We start from the raw sequence: 18,819 nt of genomic DNA, 5'->3' as shown, positions 1-18,819 counted from the left end.
GTTTGGTTCTGTACACTATCAGACATCCAACCTGCATAAATGCTTTACTGCCATCCTCAAAGATGAGGGATGTTTGCATGTCATCTACTGGTATCACTCACACTGTGCATTGAAAGATTTGCAGGGGACAAAAACTAGAGCTCTTTCTCTGGAAATCAAACATGGCATCACCCACTTGAACCCCCCCCCCCCTCTCCCAATCCAGTAAGCAAGGTGGTGGTGTTTCACCTGGTGATGGTCATATGCCACCTAGGAAGGTAATACTGTGAGCTATTTTAACGACTTTTGCAATATGATATGTGAATTTTAATAACTCAGTGTTTATTAGCTCCCCAAAATCCCTAGCCTCCTTAATTCCTTGTAGCCCAGATCCATCAGTGTAGCACTACAGTGATAATCTTTTCATCTTAAAATGCATAACCTTACACTTTGCCACATTAAACTGACTGCTATTCTTCTTTGTCCATTCCACCAGTCTACATAAATTATCCTGCAATATCTCTCCATCATCTTTATTAACTGTTTTGCTATCCAGTTTAACATCATCAGCAAATAACTGAATATTTCCCCTTAGATAATTTCTGTATCATTAATGTACAAGTTAAGTAGCAGTGGCCTGAGTACAGAGTCCTGTAGCCAGGGCATCCTTATCCATTGAGTTAAATGGGCTATAGCCCAGGGGCACCGTTGATTCATATAAGTATTGAATAATACATATAATTAATTATATGTATTATTTAATTATTGCTCAATCCAATGTAATTAAGGTGCCAATTTTTTTTAACCCAGGGTTGCTCAAACTTGTTAAGATGCCACTGCCTGTAATATGATGCTAGTGATACACCTTGATGCTACTCCTCCATAACCCATTCTCTGATGTCTCCATTAGCCATCCTCTTATCTATGTCTCCTGATCACCTTTCTCTTATCTATGACACTAACTTTATATTTAAACCCATTTGCTCTTATTTAAGTAACTGAGTTCTGTGAAATATCCTGCCAGGTGCTTTTGTAAAGCTCTTCAGTATCACTGTGTAGTCATTTCCCTTATCCAGATCATAAATTATTTTATTATTTCAATAAAAAGCAAGTAAATTATTAAGGAATGACTTGCCCTTCACAAAACCATACAGTTCCTCCATACAATGTTCATTCCTTATCCACCCATACTTGAATTTTGCCTTTAACCAACTTCTCCAGTACCTTAATCACCACTTCTGATATGCTAATCCTCTATGCAATGTCACAGTTTTCTCCTTGAGACTGTGCCAGAGCTGAGACTCAAGCTGGTCAAAGGAACTGTTAGTTTCCTAGCATGTTCTTGTAATTTGTAAGCAGATATTCCATCTAATCCAATAGTTTTATTTATATCAAGGTATTGTAATATCCTATACACTTAGTATAATGTTTTAAATATATTTGGCTTAATTAATCCTTTATCCAAGTGTAAGCAAACAAAGTTTGCACCTATGTAAAGTATATAATTTCTTGGTATCTTTAATTTATAGTATAACTAAGTAAAAAATTTTCCAACAACTATTTCTAATCCAGAGTATTATAGTAATAAGGTGTGACACATCTTTGGCCACTTGTATATGAAAATATGATTTCTGCATTACTTCAATCTTAGTATCGCCTCTGGGTCTGGCTCCCACTGATGAGACCTCAACAAATGTCGAACCCGGTCTGGGTAGTGACCCTTCCCATCCGTGCATAAGGGCATGTGCTATGCATTATGGGATACTAAGACAAGTGATGTGAAGTCATTAGCCTCTATGTACGAGTGGCCCCAGTCCTGAAAATACTTCAGTGCAAACATTTTTTGCTCACACTTGGATAAAGGATTATACCAAGTATATAATTTCTTGGTATCTTTAACACGTTCGCTGCCAACTACGAGTATACTCGTAGTTGGTATATGAGCATCACAAGCCAACTACAAGTATACTCGCAGTTGGTATATGAGCATCACAAGCCAACTACAAATATACTCATATGATGCTTACCGCAGGCAACGAGATTACCTGTACTCGCCTTAAAGAAGTGAAAATGCTTGGTGTGTGGAGCTACCAGCGAAAGTGTGTTTACTCATAGATGGTATATGAGCCTCACAAGCCAACTACGAATATACTCGTATGTCAATTACGAGATTACCCGTGCTGACCTTGAAGAAGTGAAATTGCTTGAAGTACGGTAACAAGCCATGCCCAAGTAGCGTAGAGGCGAACCTGTTAATTCATCTGGCTAATAATTTCAAATTCTAGGTTCAGAGCCTGCTAAACACTGTGTAAAACTAGCTAAACAAAAGTCATGGGAGGACTTTGGCAAGAATATAGAAAATAAATATCAAGAAGGTGGCAAAATATTCTGGAGGTTGTTGAAGAAGCTTAAGAATGGAGGAAAGAGTGCTCTAAAAGGAATTAGAGATGATAAAGGTGACGTAAAAACGGGAAAAAAAGATATCCTTGAAGTATGGAGTAATTACTTTGAAAAACTGCTAAATGAAACAAGCAGTGATGACAGCACAGTGGTAAAAAACACTGACCAGGCATGCGGTCAGGAATACATATCCATACTTGAAGTAGAAAAAGCCATCAAAGGCTTGAAATGTGGAAAGGCAGCAGGAGTAGATGATATTCGACCAGAAATGCTGAAGTATGGTGGTATAAGAGTCTTACAGTGGCTGCACTGCATAGTTCAGAAAGCCTGGACAGAGGGACGAATTCCCGATGATTGGAGTAGAGCTCTCATAGTACCCATATATAAAAAGGGAAATAAAACTGCATGTGAGAATTACAGAGGTATTTCCCTACTGAGTGTTCCTGGCAAGATCTATGCAAGTATACTTGAGAAACGGTTGAGAAGAATTGTGGAAGAAAAGCTTGGTGAAGAACAAGCTGGATTCAGGCCAAATAGAGAGTGTCAGGATCAGATCTTCACTTTACGACAAATAGTCGAGAAAGCATGGGAATATAACAAAGATCTGTATTTAAGTTTTGTAGATCTGGAAAAGGCATATGACAAGGTGCCAAGAGAGAAGCTATTCAATACACTGCAGTTATATGGTGTCAATGGGGCATTATATCAAGCAATACTTAGTCTTTATTTGAGTTGTAAGTCAGCAGTTAGAATTGAAGGAAGTACAGGAAGATGATTTAATGTTAAATCTGGTGTGAGACAAGGGCGTACATTATCCCCTCTGTTATTCATTATCTACATGGATCACATTATGAAGGAAAGTGGTATTACACATGATATCAAAATTGGAGATGTTAATGTCAGCTTTTTGCTTTATGCAGACGATGTTATGCTGCTAAATAAATCCGCTACAAGTTTGCAAGATTTCCTGACTAAATTGGATAACCGTTGTAATAGATATGGTATGAAGGTCAGCATTAAAAAGACAAAGGCAATGAAAATAGGTAGAATTGTTGAAAATGTTCACTGTGTTGTAAATGGGGAACCTGTGGAACAGGCAAAACATTTCAGCTACTTAGGCACAATTTTTACTGAAGATGATAAATTATATATGGAAATAGACAACAGAATCAACAAAGCTAGTATGGTAGGAATAAATTCTTATGGAATTAGAGAGAAATTAGTCGGAACACTAAATTAGCTGTATACAAGACAGTGTTCAAACCAGTTTTAACTTATGGATCTGAGAGCTGGATTAGAAGTAAAACACTTGACCAAAGACTAAAGACCGCAGATATGAGAGTCCTGAGAAAGATTAGAGGCGTGAACAGATGGCATCAATGGCAATATCATATTAAAAATGAGGATATTAGGAAAGAACTTGACATTGTCACCATCCAGGAATGCGTTAGCAGAGCTAATCTCAGGTGGTATGGTCACTTAAATAGAATGGGAGAGGAAAGATTAGCAAAACAAGTGTTCTCTGCCAGTTTGGCAGCAAAACGACCTAGAGGAAGACCAAGATATAGGTGGATTGATATGGTACAAAGTGCCTTAGACGATAGAAATATAAGATCTGATGATGTTGGAGTCTTGACAAGTAACAGACTGATTTGGAGGAAAATTGTAAATAGGAAATTAATAATGATGTAATTTTTTTCATGTAGTACTATCATATCCTGTACACCCCCTTGAGGGTAAATGCAGGAATTTGATGATGATGATGATGAGGTTCAGAGCCTGTTCATTGGAGCAAATTGTTAGGGCTCTAACAATATGAAGATGGTGATGACTACTACTTTTTGTGTTGAATGATGGTATGAATTTTTATGTATGTATTGGCCTGTGTGTGCAGGTTTGCAGTAGACTCTGAAGGATAGGCAGCCTGAGGGAAGACTTGTGACAATTATCTCTTGAAAAGGAAGAGAGTTGTTGTTTTGATCTCGATGGTGAATTGGATACGTTTGTGTTGTTATTTGTTCAGGTGGCTTAGGAATGTATTTAATGTTTCATGGGCGTGGGGCCAAACGGCAAAAATATCATCAACATATCTGAGCCAAACTTTGGGTTTTAGCCTGGCAGAATCTAGAGCTCATTGCTCGAAGTCTTTCATTAAAAAATTAGCTATTGGGGGGGGGTGGAGTGAGCCCATGGCCATACCTTCTTTTTCTAGGTGTTATTACAAAATTGGATAAAGGCAATGCTACCATCGTCCTTGATTGGACAGCATACCTGGAAAAAATGAACAAATTGGTATCTGACCACATATATTACAATATGTAATATACCAAGTGGTGCATTACAACCAGACAAACTGTATCAAAAAGAAAACAACAGAACTAATCAAATTGGTGATCATGTAGCCAGAAGAAACAAACAAAAAACTAATACCGCATTATGCCCGTGCTCTCAGAATTAATGGTCTGCCAAAAATACACAAAACAAACACCCTGCTACGACTGATAGTGGAAGGAATCAACAGCTATAATTATCACTTAGCCAAGAAGATAGTGGCCACACTCAAGGAGTTGGTAGGTCATTTCCTCCCCCCCTCCTACATAAAAAAATACACAAGCTTCATAAACAAAATTAGAAACATCACACTCAACAACGAAGATTTATTAGTCAGCTTTGACATAGCAACCCTTTTCTCTAATGTCCTAATCAATGATACTATTCTTCTCCTAAAGAACATATTTCTTTAGGAGAAGAATATCACAGCCCCTTTTGCCCCCCCCCCCACTTTATTCTGGGTAGTTCTTTTACTTTATTACTTAATCCTCTCTCTTCTATCTTTTATGGTGTTGATGTTATTCATAGACTTTTGCAACTGCACCTGTAACTTGAGGATAAGATGGTTAGCCTTATGCCTCCCAGTGTATCCTATGTCTGTAGATGCGTTTGTTCACAAGGCCAGTTTGCCTGTTCTGGGAGACATAAAACCCGAGTTTCTGGATGAAAAAAAAAAACCCGTATCTGTATAAGACCAGGTAACTCACCTTTTGTCGAAAGAGACCAGATAAAGGTTTCTCACATCACTGACGGGAATTGAATCCAGTTTTTTCTAACCAAAGGGCTTCATCTTTAATGACTGAGCTACGCAGCCTCTTCGGGTATTTCATGTGGCAAAATAATTTTTACCTACAAAAAGAGGGTATGGCCATGGGCTCACCACTTTCTCCCCCAATAGCTAACTTTTACATGGAAGACGTCAAGCAATGAGCTCTAGATTCTGCCAACCTAAAACTCAGTCTGGCTCAGATATGTTGATGATATTTTCGCCATTTGGCCCAATGGCCGTGAAACATTAAATACATTCCTAAGCCACCTGAACAAACAACACAAACATATCCAAATCACCCTTGAGATTGAAAACAATTCTCTCCCTTTTTTAAACACACTTGTCACACATCTTCCCTCAGGCTGCCACTCCTTCACAGTCTACAGCAAACTGACACACAGGCCAATACATACATAAAAATTCATACCACCATCCAACACAAAAAAATAGAGGTCATCAGTACCTTGAAATGCAGTCCTAACAATTTGCTCCAATGAACAGGCCCTGAACCAAGAAATTATTAGCCAAATCTTTGTAAAAAAAAATGGCTACAATAAAAAAACAGTTCACACAATCTTCCAAAAAAATGCCATTAAAAGCAAAAAAGATTTCAAAAACAAAATCTTTTTTGCTTTTGAAATGCCCCTAATGTAAGCCATGCCTTACATTAGGGGCATTTCAGAAAAAAATAGACAGAACACTACTTAAAAACAATATTAAGACAACCTTCAAATCCCCTGCAAAATTAAGAAATTTACTTAGCTCTTCCATACCTTGCGCACCCAGGGGTTTACAAAATTCCATGTACCTATAACGTACCTTACATAGAGGAAACAAGATACATCATCCCAATTAGAAAATATGAACACAAATGCCACATTAAATACCTCCACTGTGGTAAAACAAGCCTATCAGATCATGCACTTCAAACATGTCACAGAATTGACTGAAAAGGCACCAAGTCCTACACCGCATCAAAACCTGGTTTGAAAGAAAATTCAGAGAAGCCCATGTAGTGATGGATTAATTATTCTAAGAATTTGGATGACCCATCTTCAACCAGCATAACATCCAGAATAACCCAAAACAGAAGAAAATCTTAATACAAGAGGATTTTAGAAATTGTTTAATGTAGTTCTATTTTTTGTTTTATTTTATTTTATTTATTTATTGTATATTATTATTTTTTCCCGCCAGAGGTCAGGCTAGGGTAAATGATTAACAAACATTTAGATTCATCTTACTTTTGTGTAGTGTATTGTCATGTAGCTTGTATCCTGTACAGGATTATGATGACGACGACCTCAATTTATTGTTCTATATATTGAGATCATCACCAGGATGATCTCAATACATAGGTCGAAACATCGAATGCTACTTTCTTAACGTATGTCTCCATAAATTTTTCACTGTGATTGCTGACCACCGTGTGACCTTGAAAAAGAACATGTTGGAATAATTAATATAAAAATTTCACAAGTACAGCCATTCTGGTCTTGCAGACCATGCTCTGGATACACGCCACAGAATACGGTGGAAGAAAGCTACAGTAATACACCGTAGCAAATACAAATTCGAAAGACTATTTATGGAATTAGCCTCAGCCCTAAGAAACTCCCCAAACCTCAACATATTTGGTTGTATGTGACTGCCCCAAATTTGGGAGGCGTACATCAGCAGACCTTCAGCCCAACGGCCAAGAACACCTACTTAGCCCGCTAGAGGGCACCATCAGGACTTCTAGGAGAACAATAGCTTCATATCTTCATTCTCAGTTACTGTGTTGTAGTGCCTGCATGCACATGCCTTTTTATAAGTTCCTTTTGAAAATGGCAACGTGATGTTGCCAAAATATCGGAAATATTTATTAAAGTATAATTTAATTTATATTCGGATCTACGTTGTTCAATTCCCTAAGTGATTTAGAAAAGAAATAATTAATTTATTCTTAATTATATTTATTAATATAATTAAGAAAATAATATTCAACATTTAGACTTCTGTATGGAGGTCATCATCAGGAAAACATACATATGTACAGTATACATGCTACGACACTACACAAAAGTAATATGAATCTAAATGCTTTGTTAATTGTTTACCTGGCCCGACCTCTGGTGAGAAAAAAAAATTAAATTAAAAAAAAATAAAAATACTACTAAATATATAATATATAGAAAATAAAATATAATATAAAAACAAAATAATCACAAAATAAAATAAACTTTCTATATATATCGGTATAATAATATTCAGATGATAAAATTAAATATATATAAATAAATAAATGGTTTCACAGCAGAACTACATGTAGGGACTTTGTGCCTTTCCAGCTAATTCTGTGACATGTTTGAAGTGCCTGGTGTGACAGGCCTGTTTTGCCATAATGGAGGAATTTAATTATGGCATTTGTGTTCATCTTTTCTTATTGTGATGATGCACCCTGTTTTCACTATGTAAGTAGGTTGCAGTGTGCACTGAATTTTCTTAATTCCTGGGTGGGCAAGGTATGGAAGAAGATCTTTGGATGAGCTAATTAAATTTCTTAATTTTGCAGGAGATTTGAAGGTTGCCTTAATATTGTATTTATGTAGTGTTCTGTCTATTTTTTCTGATATGCTTCTAATGTATGATAAGCCATGGCATTCTTGTAGTTTGCTTTTAATGGTATATTTGTGGTGGATCTTGTGAACTGTTTTTTAATGTACTAATTTTTTACAAACATTTGAATTGGATAATAATTTCATATTCTTTGTTCACTGTCTGTTCATTGGAGCAAATTATTAGGGCTCTGTGTTTCAGCGTGCTGATGACCCTTAGATTTGTGTTGGATGGTGTATGAATTTTTATGTATGCATTGGCCTGTGTGTGTGTGTGTGTAGCTTTGTGGTACACTGTGAAGAAGAGTCAGCTTGAGGAAAGATGTGTGACAAGTTGTTTAGAAAATAAAGAGTTATTGTTTTCATTCTTGATGGTGTAGATATGTTTGTGTCATTTGTTCATGTCAAAATAAAAACTTAGAAATGTATTTAATGTTTTGGGGACATGGGCCAAATGGTGAAAATATCATGAACATACCTGAGCCAGACTTTGGGCTTTATAGTGACACAATTCAAGGAGTTGGTAGGTCATTCTCCCTCCTACATAAAAAAAAAAAAAAATACACAACATTTCATAAACAAAATTAGAAACATCGCACTCGATGACAAAGATTTATTAGTCAGCTTTGATATTACTACCTTATTTCACTAATGTCCTGATCAATGATACTATTCTTCTCATACTGAATATATTTCTTCCCGATGTCACTGATATCATGGCCCTCTTTGCCACCATACTTCACTCTGGATATTTTGTTTGGCAAAATAACTTTTTCCTACAAAAAGAAGGCATGGCCATGCCTCCCATCCTCCCATAACTAACTTTTACATGGAAGACTGAGTAACGAGCTGTAGATTAATCAAGCCTATAGCTCAAAATCTGGTTCATATATGTTGATGATATTTTTGCCATTTGTACCCACGGCTGCAAAACATTACATACATTACTGCCTCTCCACCTGAACAAACAACACAAATGTATCTAATTCACCATCAAGATTGAAAACAGCAGCTCTCTTCCTTTTCTAGACACGCTTGTCACATGTCTTCCCTCAGGCTGCCTCTCCTTCATAGTCTACCACAAACCTACACACAGGCCAATACATACATAAAAATTCATATCACCATCCAACACAAAATCTAGGGGTCATCAGCACCCTGAAACACAGATCCCTAACAATTTGCTCCAATGAGCAGGCGCTGAACAAAGAATATGAAATTATTATTATTATTATTATTATTATTACATGACTCCTCCAGGGAGTCCAAAGACTCATTGAGGGAGGATACCTACTCTGCAACTATCTGTCTCCACCACCCAATTCACCAACTACAACGAACCGCAACTACAGTAACATTATCTACTGCCCACCACCACTAGTATTTTCATAGGCAATAACAAACATCCATGCCCACGGCAGGATTCTTACCCACAGCTTTTTGGCTGGAGAGAGATATGCTAACCACTCAGCCAAACATTTGTAAAAAATGGCTACAATAAAAAAACATTTCACAAGATCTTCCATAACACCGTTAAAAGCAAAAAAAAAAGATTATAAGAATGCCATAGCTATACTGTACATCAAGGGCATATCAGAATAAATAGAACATTACTTAAATACAATATTAAGGCAACCTTCAAACCTCCGGCAAAATTAAGAAATTTACTCAGTCTTCCAAAGATCCTGTTCCATAAGATCTTTACTTGGATTCCTAAGATCTTTAATAGGATTTCTCTACCTTGCCCACCCAGGGGTTTACAAAATTCAATACACCTGCAACCTATACATAGGGGAAACAGTACACAATTACAATATCAAAAGATGAACATAAACACCATAATTAAATTCCTCCACTATGTTAAAACAATCCTGTCAGACAACGCACTTTAAACTTGTCACAGAATTAACTGGAAAGGCACCAAGTCCTTACCCCACACCAAAATGTGATTTGAAAGAAAGTTCAAATATGCCTTTGAAATGCTGAAATCATTTAAATCCAAACAAGGATGATCTATTAATAATTCCAAGAATCTGGAGTACCCACATAGCATCCAAAACAAACCCAGACTAAAGAGAACCTTCATGTGAGAGCAATGGCGGCTCGTGGCTTGAAATCGTGGGGTTGCTGCAACCTAAAATTATACAGTTTGGTATAATTCAAAATTACTTAAAAATGAAATCCATTATCAGAATCCCATTAATGTTCTAAAATAAAAACTATAACAAATTATGTCTAATTGTAATGTTCAAATATTTAAAGAGACAGTATAAACACAATAAGCACTATGAACACTCTACTAATAGTGCAAACTGCATATAAACAATAGTGGAACTGTGTGACGGACAGTGCCGCATTACGCTAATAGCTCGCATCTCGCTAGCCCGTGCATATGTTTGCGCACGTAGTAATATGACACTGTGGTAAACACAGTGCTGCTAGCATCCTTTACCCTCCTAAGTGCTACAAGATGGATTTTTATTATTTTTTTATAGAAAATAAGAGAATTGTATAGGATTGTTGATGATAAAATTAAATATTACAAGCAAATATAAATAAATTAATAAATATATTTATATATCGAGAAAAATTGGGGGTGTTGCAGTTCCAAAGTGCCTATGCACGACTGCCCCTGTATGAGAGGATTTTAGAAATTGTTTAATGTAGTTCTGCTATGAAACCGTTCATTTATATATCATCATCATCATCATCAATTTCCTGACATACCTTCAAGGTATGTCAGGAAATTGATGATTGATGTACAGGATATGATAGTACTACATAAAAATTTTACATCATTACTAACTTCCTATTTACAATTTTCCTCCAAATCAGTCTGTTACATGTCAAGACTCCAACATTATCAGATCTTATATTTCTATCATCTAAGGCACTTTGTACCGTATCAGTCCACCTGTATCTTGGTCTTCCTCTGGGTCATTTTCCTGCCAACCTGGCAGAGAACACTTGTTTTGCTACTCTTTCCTCGCTCATTCTGTTTAAGTGACCATAACACCTGAGGTTAGCTGTGCTAATGCATTCCTGGATGCTGACAATGTCAAGTTCTTTCCTAATATCCTCATTTTTAATATGATGTTGCCATTGATGCCATCTGTTCACTCCTCTAATCTTTCTCAGGACTCTCATATCTGCGGTCTCTAGTCTTTGCTCAAGTGTTTTACTTCTGGCCCAGCTCTCAGATCCATAAGTTAAAACTGGTTTGAACACTGTCTTGTATACCACTCATTTAGTGTTCTGACTAATTTCTCTCACATTCCATATGAATTTGTTCAATTGACTTCCTACCATACGAGCTTTATTGATTCTGTTGTCTATTTCCATATTTAATTTACCATCTTCACTAAAAATCGTGCCTAAGTAGATGAAATGTTTTACTTGTTCCACAGGTTCCCCGTTCACAACACAGTTGACATTTTCAACAACCCTATCTATTTTCTTTGTCTTTTTAATGCTCACCTTCATACCATATCTATTACAACAGTTATTCAATTTAGTCACGAAATCTTGCAAACTTGTAGCAGATTTATTTAGAAGTATAAGATTGTCCGCATAAAGCAAAGAGCCGACATTAACATCTCCAATTCTGATATCATGTTTAATGCCACTTTCCTTCATAATGTGATCCATATAGATAATGAATAACAGAGGGGATAATGTACATCCTTGTCTCACACCAGATTTAACATTAAACCATCTTCCTGTACTTCCTTCAATTCTAACTGCTGACTTACAACTCAAATAAAGACTAAGTATTGCTTGATATAATTTTCCATTGACACCATATAACTGTAGCGGGTAGAATAGCTTCTCTCTTGGCACCTTGTCATATGCCTTTTCCAGATCGACAAAACTTAAATACAGATCTTTGTTATATTCCCATTCTTTCTCAACTATTTGTCGTAAAGTGAAGACCTGATCCTGACAGCCTCTATTTGGCCTGAATCTAGCTTGTTCTTCACCAAGCTTTTCTTCCACAATTCTTCTCAACCGTTTCTCAAGTATATTAGCATAAATCTTACCAGGAACACTCAGTAGGGAAATATCTCTGTAATTTTCACATTCAGTTTTATTTTCCTTTTTATATATGGGTACTATGAGAGTTCTACTCCAATCATCGGGAATCCATCCCTCTGTCCAGCCCTTTTGAACTATGCAGTGCAAACACTGTAAGACTTTTATACTACCATACTTCAGCATTTCTGGTCGAATATCATCTACTCCTGCTGCCTTTCCACATTTCAAGTCTTTGATGGCTTTTTCTACTTCAAGTATGAATATGTATTCATGAATGTATGCCTGTTGAGTGTTTTTTACCACTGTGCTATCACTGCTTGTTTCATTTAGCAATTTTTCGAAGTAATTACTCCATACTTCAAGGATCTTTTTCTCCCGTTTTTACGTCACCTTTATCATCTCTAATTCCTTTTAGAGCACTCTTTCCTCCATTCTTAAGCTTCTTCAACAACCTCCAGAATATTTTGCCACCTTCTTGATATTTATTTTCTATGTTCTTGCCAAAGTCCTCCCATGACTTTTGTTTAGCTAGTTTGTATTATTTTTTTTTAATATTTTCTAAAATTTTATTTTGTCATCTGTATATTATTATACTGATATGTATAAAAAGTTTATTTTATTTTGTGAATTAATTCTTAATTTTGTATATATTTTATTTAGTAATATTTTTATTTTATTTTTATTTAAAGTTTTTTTTTTTTTTTTTTTCACCATCGATCAGGCCAGGTTAAATGATAAACATAGCATTTAGATTCATCGTACTTTTGTGTAGGGTCATGTAGCATGTGTTCTGTACATATGTATGTTTTTCTGATGATGACCTTATATACTGAAGTTGAAACATCGAATATTATTTTCTTAATTATAAATAAAGTATTTATTCCAACATGTATGTTTCTATCACCATAAATTCTTGACTGTGAATGCTGTCCACTGTGTGACCTTAAACGAAAGGAATATCAAGATTTAATTCATTAGTTGAATTGCTCCAAATGATCCATGCTTGAGATTAAATACTATGTCATAGTATTTGTACTAGTTCCTTTAAAAAAAAATGGACTCAGAGTTAATGAAACCATTAATTCTGTTTGAGTCCATTTATTATTATTAGATCTCTAGGGGAATTAAGAACTCATACATTTCCTATGCCAACTGTGTCATACCTTCTCTTAAACTTATTCATGCTAGATACACTCATTATTTCAACAGGCAGACTGCTCCACTTCAGTCACAGTTTTTTGAGTGAAATCAAAGATAAGTCAAGCTTTCATCCTTTTCTTAACTACACATAACTTCCACAGATGTCCCCTTGTCCTGTTCCCACCTCCCATATAATGAAAAATTTTATTAGCTGATATTCTATAATGTGATCTCAAAAGTTTATAGACCTCTTTCATATTGCTTCTCTTTCTCCTGTCTGCTAGTGACTGCAGCCCACATACCCTCAATCTAGCCTTGTAATCTACATTTCATAATACCAATATTATCTTTGTATCTTTTCCACAGTTTCTTTATCCTCTCTTAACCTAGGAGACCAAATCTTTGCAAAGAAGGAAAACGACTTCCCTATCTTACATGCCAATGTTTGTTTTAACATCGCAATTACTCTCTGAGTTGTATTTGCCATGTGACCTTTGAACTGCAGTTTCCTATCTGTCATAACTCCATGAACCCTAGCCTCATCAATTTCTTGTAACATAATCCATCATTATAATATGCTCTTGGAAATCTCATCATTCCAAAGTGCATAACTTTACACTTATTAATGTTGAATTAATAACTGTTATCATTTACCCTACCATTCCAGATTATTCAAATCATTCTGTAAGCATTCCTGATTGTCCTACTTATCTCTGCATCATCAGCAAAGAATTGAGCATCTCCTCTTAAGTCCTTCCCATTATCTTTAATGAATAGAATTAAACAAAATGGTCCAGGGACTGATCCCCAGGGCACATCACTGGTCATCTTAAATCTGGTAGATTCACGTCCACCATATATATATATATATATATATATATATATATATATATATATATATATTACTCCTCTGATACCTCTCTACCCACTTATCTAAGTCAGCAGTTTATATTCCAGTCCCACATTCTCCAGTTTATCCAGCAGCCTTTCATATGTATCCTATCAAATGCCTTTGCAAAGTCTGAGAGTATCGTAGTATTATATCTAGTCTCTTTATCCAACTTTGCCATAACATTATTATAAAATGTGAGCAAATTGCTAAATGGATCCCTCCTTTTTTTTAGTAAACCCATGCTGTTATTTACATAGTACAGCTTGCTTGTCACCCCATTTCTGTATGCAAGTTCTGGCCAAATTCTCTGTAATCTTCACCACCACCTCAGAGCTACCAAGAGGTAGTAGTTAGGCACATCAGTTTTTGCATTACCCATGTATAACAGATTTGATTTTTTTTATAGTGCAAAGATATCAAAGATCATACTGTGCCAGGTATGATTACAACAGTACATATAGTAAACAGTTAATATGACAATTACAAACATCCATGCCCTTGATGGATTCAAACCCACAGCCTCTTGGCTGGAGAGTGGATATGCTAACCTCTTATATAACAGCTATCACAGATTCTTTCCATTCCTATGAGATCTTTCCTGAGCCGAGACTAGTTATACTGACATCAAACATGTCAGTGACCAAACCATTTCAGTTGAACATTCCTTTAGCACATGCTGATGTCCCATCTTGAATCAGAATCTCATCATGAACAAGAATTTAGAGAAGGTTTGGACTGTTGCATGAAAGCAGATGCAGGCATCAAATTAAGTGGTAGAAATTCTGAATATAATGAGAGTGAGAAATATGATAGCTTGTTATTATGGATGACTCAGGAAAAGCAGGACTAATTTTTTGGTTCTAAATTTAACTTTTCAGCTTGGTAGTTGGGCTAATGAGTTAATTCCTTTATTAACTATAATGTCAGGAGCATCATAAGGTGAGTAATTCTTAGCATTGATAAATGTAGTGAAACTAAAAAGTATAGTCATTAGTAAGACCTGGCTGACAGCGCATGATTTTGTTAAGGAATAGAATGCAGTGGGTTCAGTTTATTCAAGGAGGACAGACAAAAGGTCACTTGCGTACTACTAATGATTGTAGAGGAATTAAATCCAATTAGAGTAGTAGCATACACAGTTCAATGTTTTTATAGACAAGGATCATCTGAAGAGGACTGTGAACGTGAATGTGGATTGTAGAAATTTGCCAGATGCATAAGAAATAGCTTTATTGTTAGATGCCCACTTTAGTAAGGTACATATTCTGGGCAGACCAGAATACATGAAGTAACGTGCAAAAGAGTTAGTAGTGTCTCCTGACCTCATTGTTTAACTTTAGTCTCAGCAGATGCAAGATTCCTTAATGAGCAGAAGGGAGCAAGATAATTACATTATAGAAGGGTAGAGCTAAGACCGATGACATCAGTCATATTTCTGGTGTGGTGATCAAGGTATTAGAAAAGCTGGTTAGGAATAATGTTTTGTTTTAAAAGTTAGGTCTTACCATATCCATCTTCTCTTGTTTTATGATAGCAATATCAGCATTTGATAAGGGAATGAATATGCCATGCTACATTTTGCCAAGGCGTTTGTCAGGATTCCACATTGGAGGTTGTTATTTGAACTCATAGAGATGGGTTTGCAAAATAAATTTGTCACATGGGCTGGGTAAACAGTTGACTGACAGACATCAGAAAGTGGTGTATGGGTGCACTGATTCTGTGAAGAAGAGAGTAACCAGTGGTTGTACCACTGGATTCTGTAATTGGCCATTGTAGTTTTAACATGTATACTAATGAAATTGGTGGAGGAGATCTTGAGTATCATATCTAGTTATTTGCCAGTGATGCTAAGTTAGGAAGATGTGTTAAGGAATGTTGATACAGAAAGTGTAGGCTGATTTGGACAAGTTGATTATATGGTCAAATGACAATGGGTATCATTTCAGTGTTGCCAAATATAAGGTTATGCATTTTGGACTGAGGTCACTGCAGGCAGATATTACATAACGAAAATTTATTGGATGTCATTGCATCCAATAACGCTACTGTTGAAGAGAACATTAATTTGTTAGAATAAGGAAGATTTTTCTTACTTTAAAAGGCTTTGATACAACCATGTATGGATGACTGTGTGCAGATATGGTTACTGTGGTTCAATGAGGATGGGAGACAGTTGAAAAAATTCATCAGTGAGTATCAAAGGTGATAAATAACCTGTAAAATTGTTCATATGAGGACAGATTGAGGGAATGTGGTCCAATGTTTGGGGAATAGATGGAAAAAAAAGTGATGACACAAACATACAACTTTAAGGGGATTTTAGAATATAGACATAAGTGAGATTTTGCTAGTTGCAGATGATAGAAGTAGAACTCAAGGTTATCCCTGGGAGCTGGTTAAGAGGGTGTTATGGGTCCTGATTTTTCTCTTGGTTGGTAGCAAATCTATGGAAGCAGCTACTGTAAAATGTTGTGAGTACATTTCTGCAATTTTGTTTAAGGAGAGATATGACAGATGCAGCCGACTCTCACTATAGTTAACTTTTGGGGACCAAAAACAGTATGTTATAGTGAACTTCATTGAACATGATTGATATGGAACTTTGGCTGGAAGTGTTTTGGTAGTTTGTTATAGTGAGAGAATTCAATGTAGTAATGTTTCTTTGTTATAATGAGAGTTGACTGTATTTAAACTCCTCCTCTCTGATTCCTTTATCTCCTTGAAGGAGCATTCATAATAATAACAAGACTTGCTATATGAGATCACACATGGTTTCCTCTCATGTCAGGTCTTCAAGTAAGCAGAGAAATTACAATGAAACATATGGTAGTAAAACTTACCTTTCATCTCGTGATTTTCATAAACATCTGAATCAGCAGGATTTGAGTTTGCAGCAGATGATAAAGTGAAAACTTCACTTTCTGAGCTGTCTTGAGGTTATAATAATTTAGCACGTTCACTGCCAACTCCGAGTATACTCGTAGTTGGTAAACCAGCTACACAAGCCAGCTACGAGTATACTCGTATGATGCTTACTGCCGGCAACGAGATTACCGTACTGACCTTGAAGAAGTGAAATTGCTCGGCATAGGGGAACAGACTATGTTGCAAACTTTGTTTGCTTACACTTGGATAAAGGATTAAACTAAATTTATTATATCAAAATGTTTTCTTGATTAGAAATATAATTTTGTATTTTAATGTGCAGTATTTCCTTTTCTATAACAATTTCAGATTGCTATTTTCCTCTTTTATTTTTATTCGTAAAATTACAAATTTTATTTGTATAGAAATTGAGCTCTTTCATGCTGTTGTAATTTGCTAATTATGAGTATGAGATGCATTACTTACTGTAGTTTCATATTCTCAGTAATGTAAGAGATATATTTTTTTAAAAATATATTTAGAGAAATACTTTTTTAAGTACATAAGTGGATTAAGAATTATAGTGATATCAAATTCTTATTCATTGAGATTGGTTTTTTTCTGAGTTCTTTTAAGTAAATTAAGTCACTTTACATTTGGTTGGAATGGCAATTTGTCATCAGGTACATATTAATATTAAAATGGTTATTTCTCTACAGTGAAATAAGCTTGAATGATCATGATGATTAAAACAAATGTCCATTAGCATTTTTTCCAAAGGAATTTAAGATACCAAAAATATTTAAATTACATTGCAGAAAAGTTGTTCTCATGCACATTGTACCTTATATATATCTTTCAGTATAAAGTTGACTTATTATTATGATAACAGTTTTATATTTCATTTTTATATGTAGAATAAAAAAGAAAGTGAACTGTGGTTGGGAGTGACGGCCCTTGGTTTAAATATATATGAAAGGAATAATAAACTGACACCAAAGATTACATTTCCATGGAGTGAAATTCGAAACATATCATTTGATGATAAAAAAGTAAGTTTGGTAAATGCTAATTTTTAACATTTTTCCGTATGCATTTGTATGTGCCTGGTCCCAGAGATGGACAACCCAAACTTGCTGCTGCATTTACCTATCTTCGTAAAGATCTCTTGACTGCCAAGTTCTTTGTGATTGTGCGTGTGCACTTACCTGACACAAGCTGCTGGTGATAATATAAGGATTTCTTGCCATTCTCTAGTACAGAAATTCAAATCCAAGTAAAGCATAACATTTAGCTTTGTGGCAGCCATAGGACATTTCTTTTGGATTTTATACATACAAATATCTGTAGTTGCTTTATTTTATTTCATTTTATTTTTTTGTTATTATTGTTATTGAGCTAATGATAAATTTCCAAAGTTATAATTGCATAATAAAGCCAAAGAGTTGCTTGTGAATTGCAGTCCATCAGATTCCCATCCCTAAATTAAACTGTTTATTTTAAGGCATTTCAAATGCATGTACAGAAATTGTACATGCATTTCAAATGCATGTACAATTCTCACTTCAGTCATATTTTGTTTTTTGGCATTATTTTGTAGCATATTTTTAAAGGAAATCTTTGGCAATTTTATAGATTTCCTTGCAGTTTTTTTCTCTCTTTCTTTATTATGTTATGAATTTTTAATGGCAAGACCTTTATGATTATTTGGATGCACAAACATCTGAAATTATTTGTCATAAATACATTAGTTATGCTTTAATTTGTTTGCATATTTTTAAAATACATTTTTATTAGGTCACAAA

The 18,819-nt window shown here is 35.3% G+C and overlaps 1 protein-coding gene across 3 annotated transcripts in view; it reads left to right on the top strand.

Moving 5' to 3' along the window:
* The window catches only part of Mer (ezrin/radixin/moesin family protein merlin), a 488,739-nt gene that overhangs the window by 126,157 nt on the left and 343,763 nt on the right, over positions 1 to 18,819 (top strand). For all 3 annotated transcript variants that reach the window (XR_016548261.1, XR_016548262.1, XM_090392086.1), the window contains exon 6: positions 17,932 to 18,066. Coding sequence is in view for 1 of the 3 variants with exons in the window: in XM_090392086.1 (XP_090248212.1) it covers positions 17,932 to 18,066 (135 nt within the window). In the remaining 2 variants the exon portion in view is untranslated. The remainder of the gene's footprint in view (positions 1 to 17,931; positions 18,067 to 18,819) is intronic.

Source organism: Typopeltis vanoorti, chromosome 4 (assembly GCF_054136105.1).
Source record: "Typopeltis vanoorti isolate ZY-2024b chromosome 4, IOZ_Tvanoo_1.0, whole genome shotgun sequence".
NCBI lineage: Eukaryota > Metazoa > Arthropoda > Arachnida > Uropygi > Thelyphonidae > Typopeltis > Typopeltis vanoorti.
This window is presented reverse-complemented; position numbering and strand designations above follow the sequence as displayed.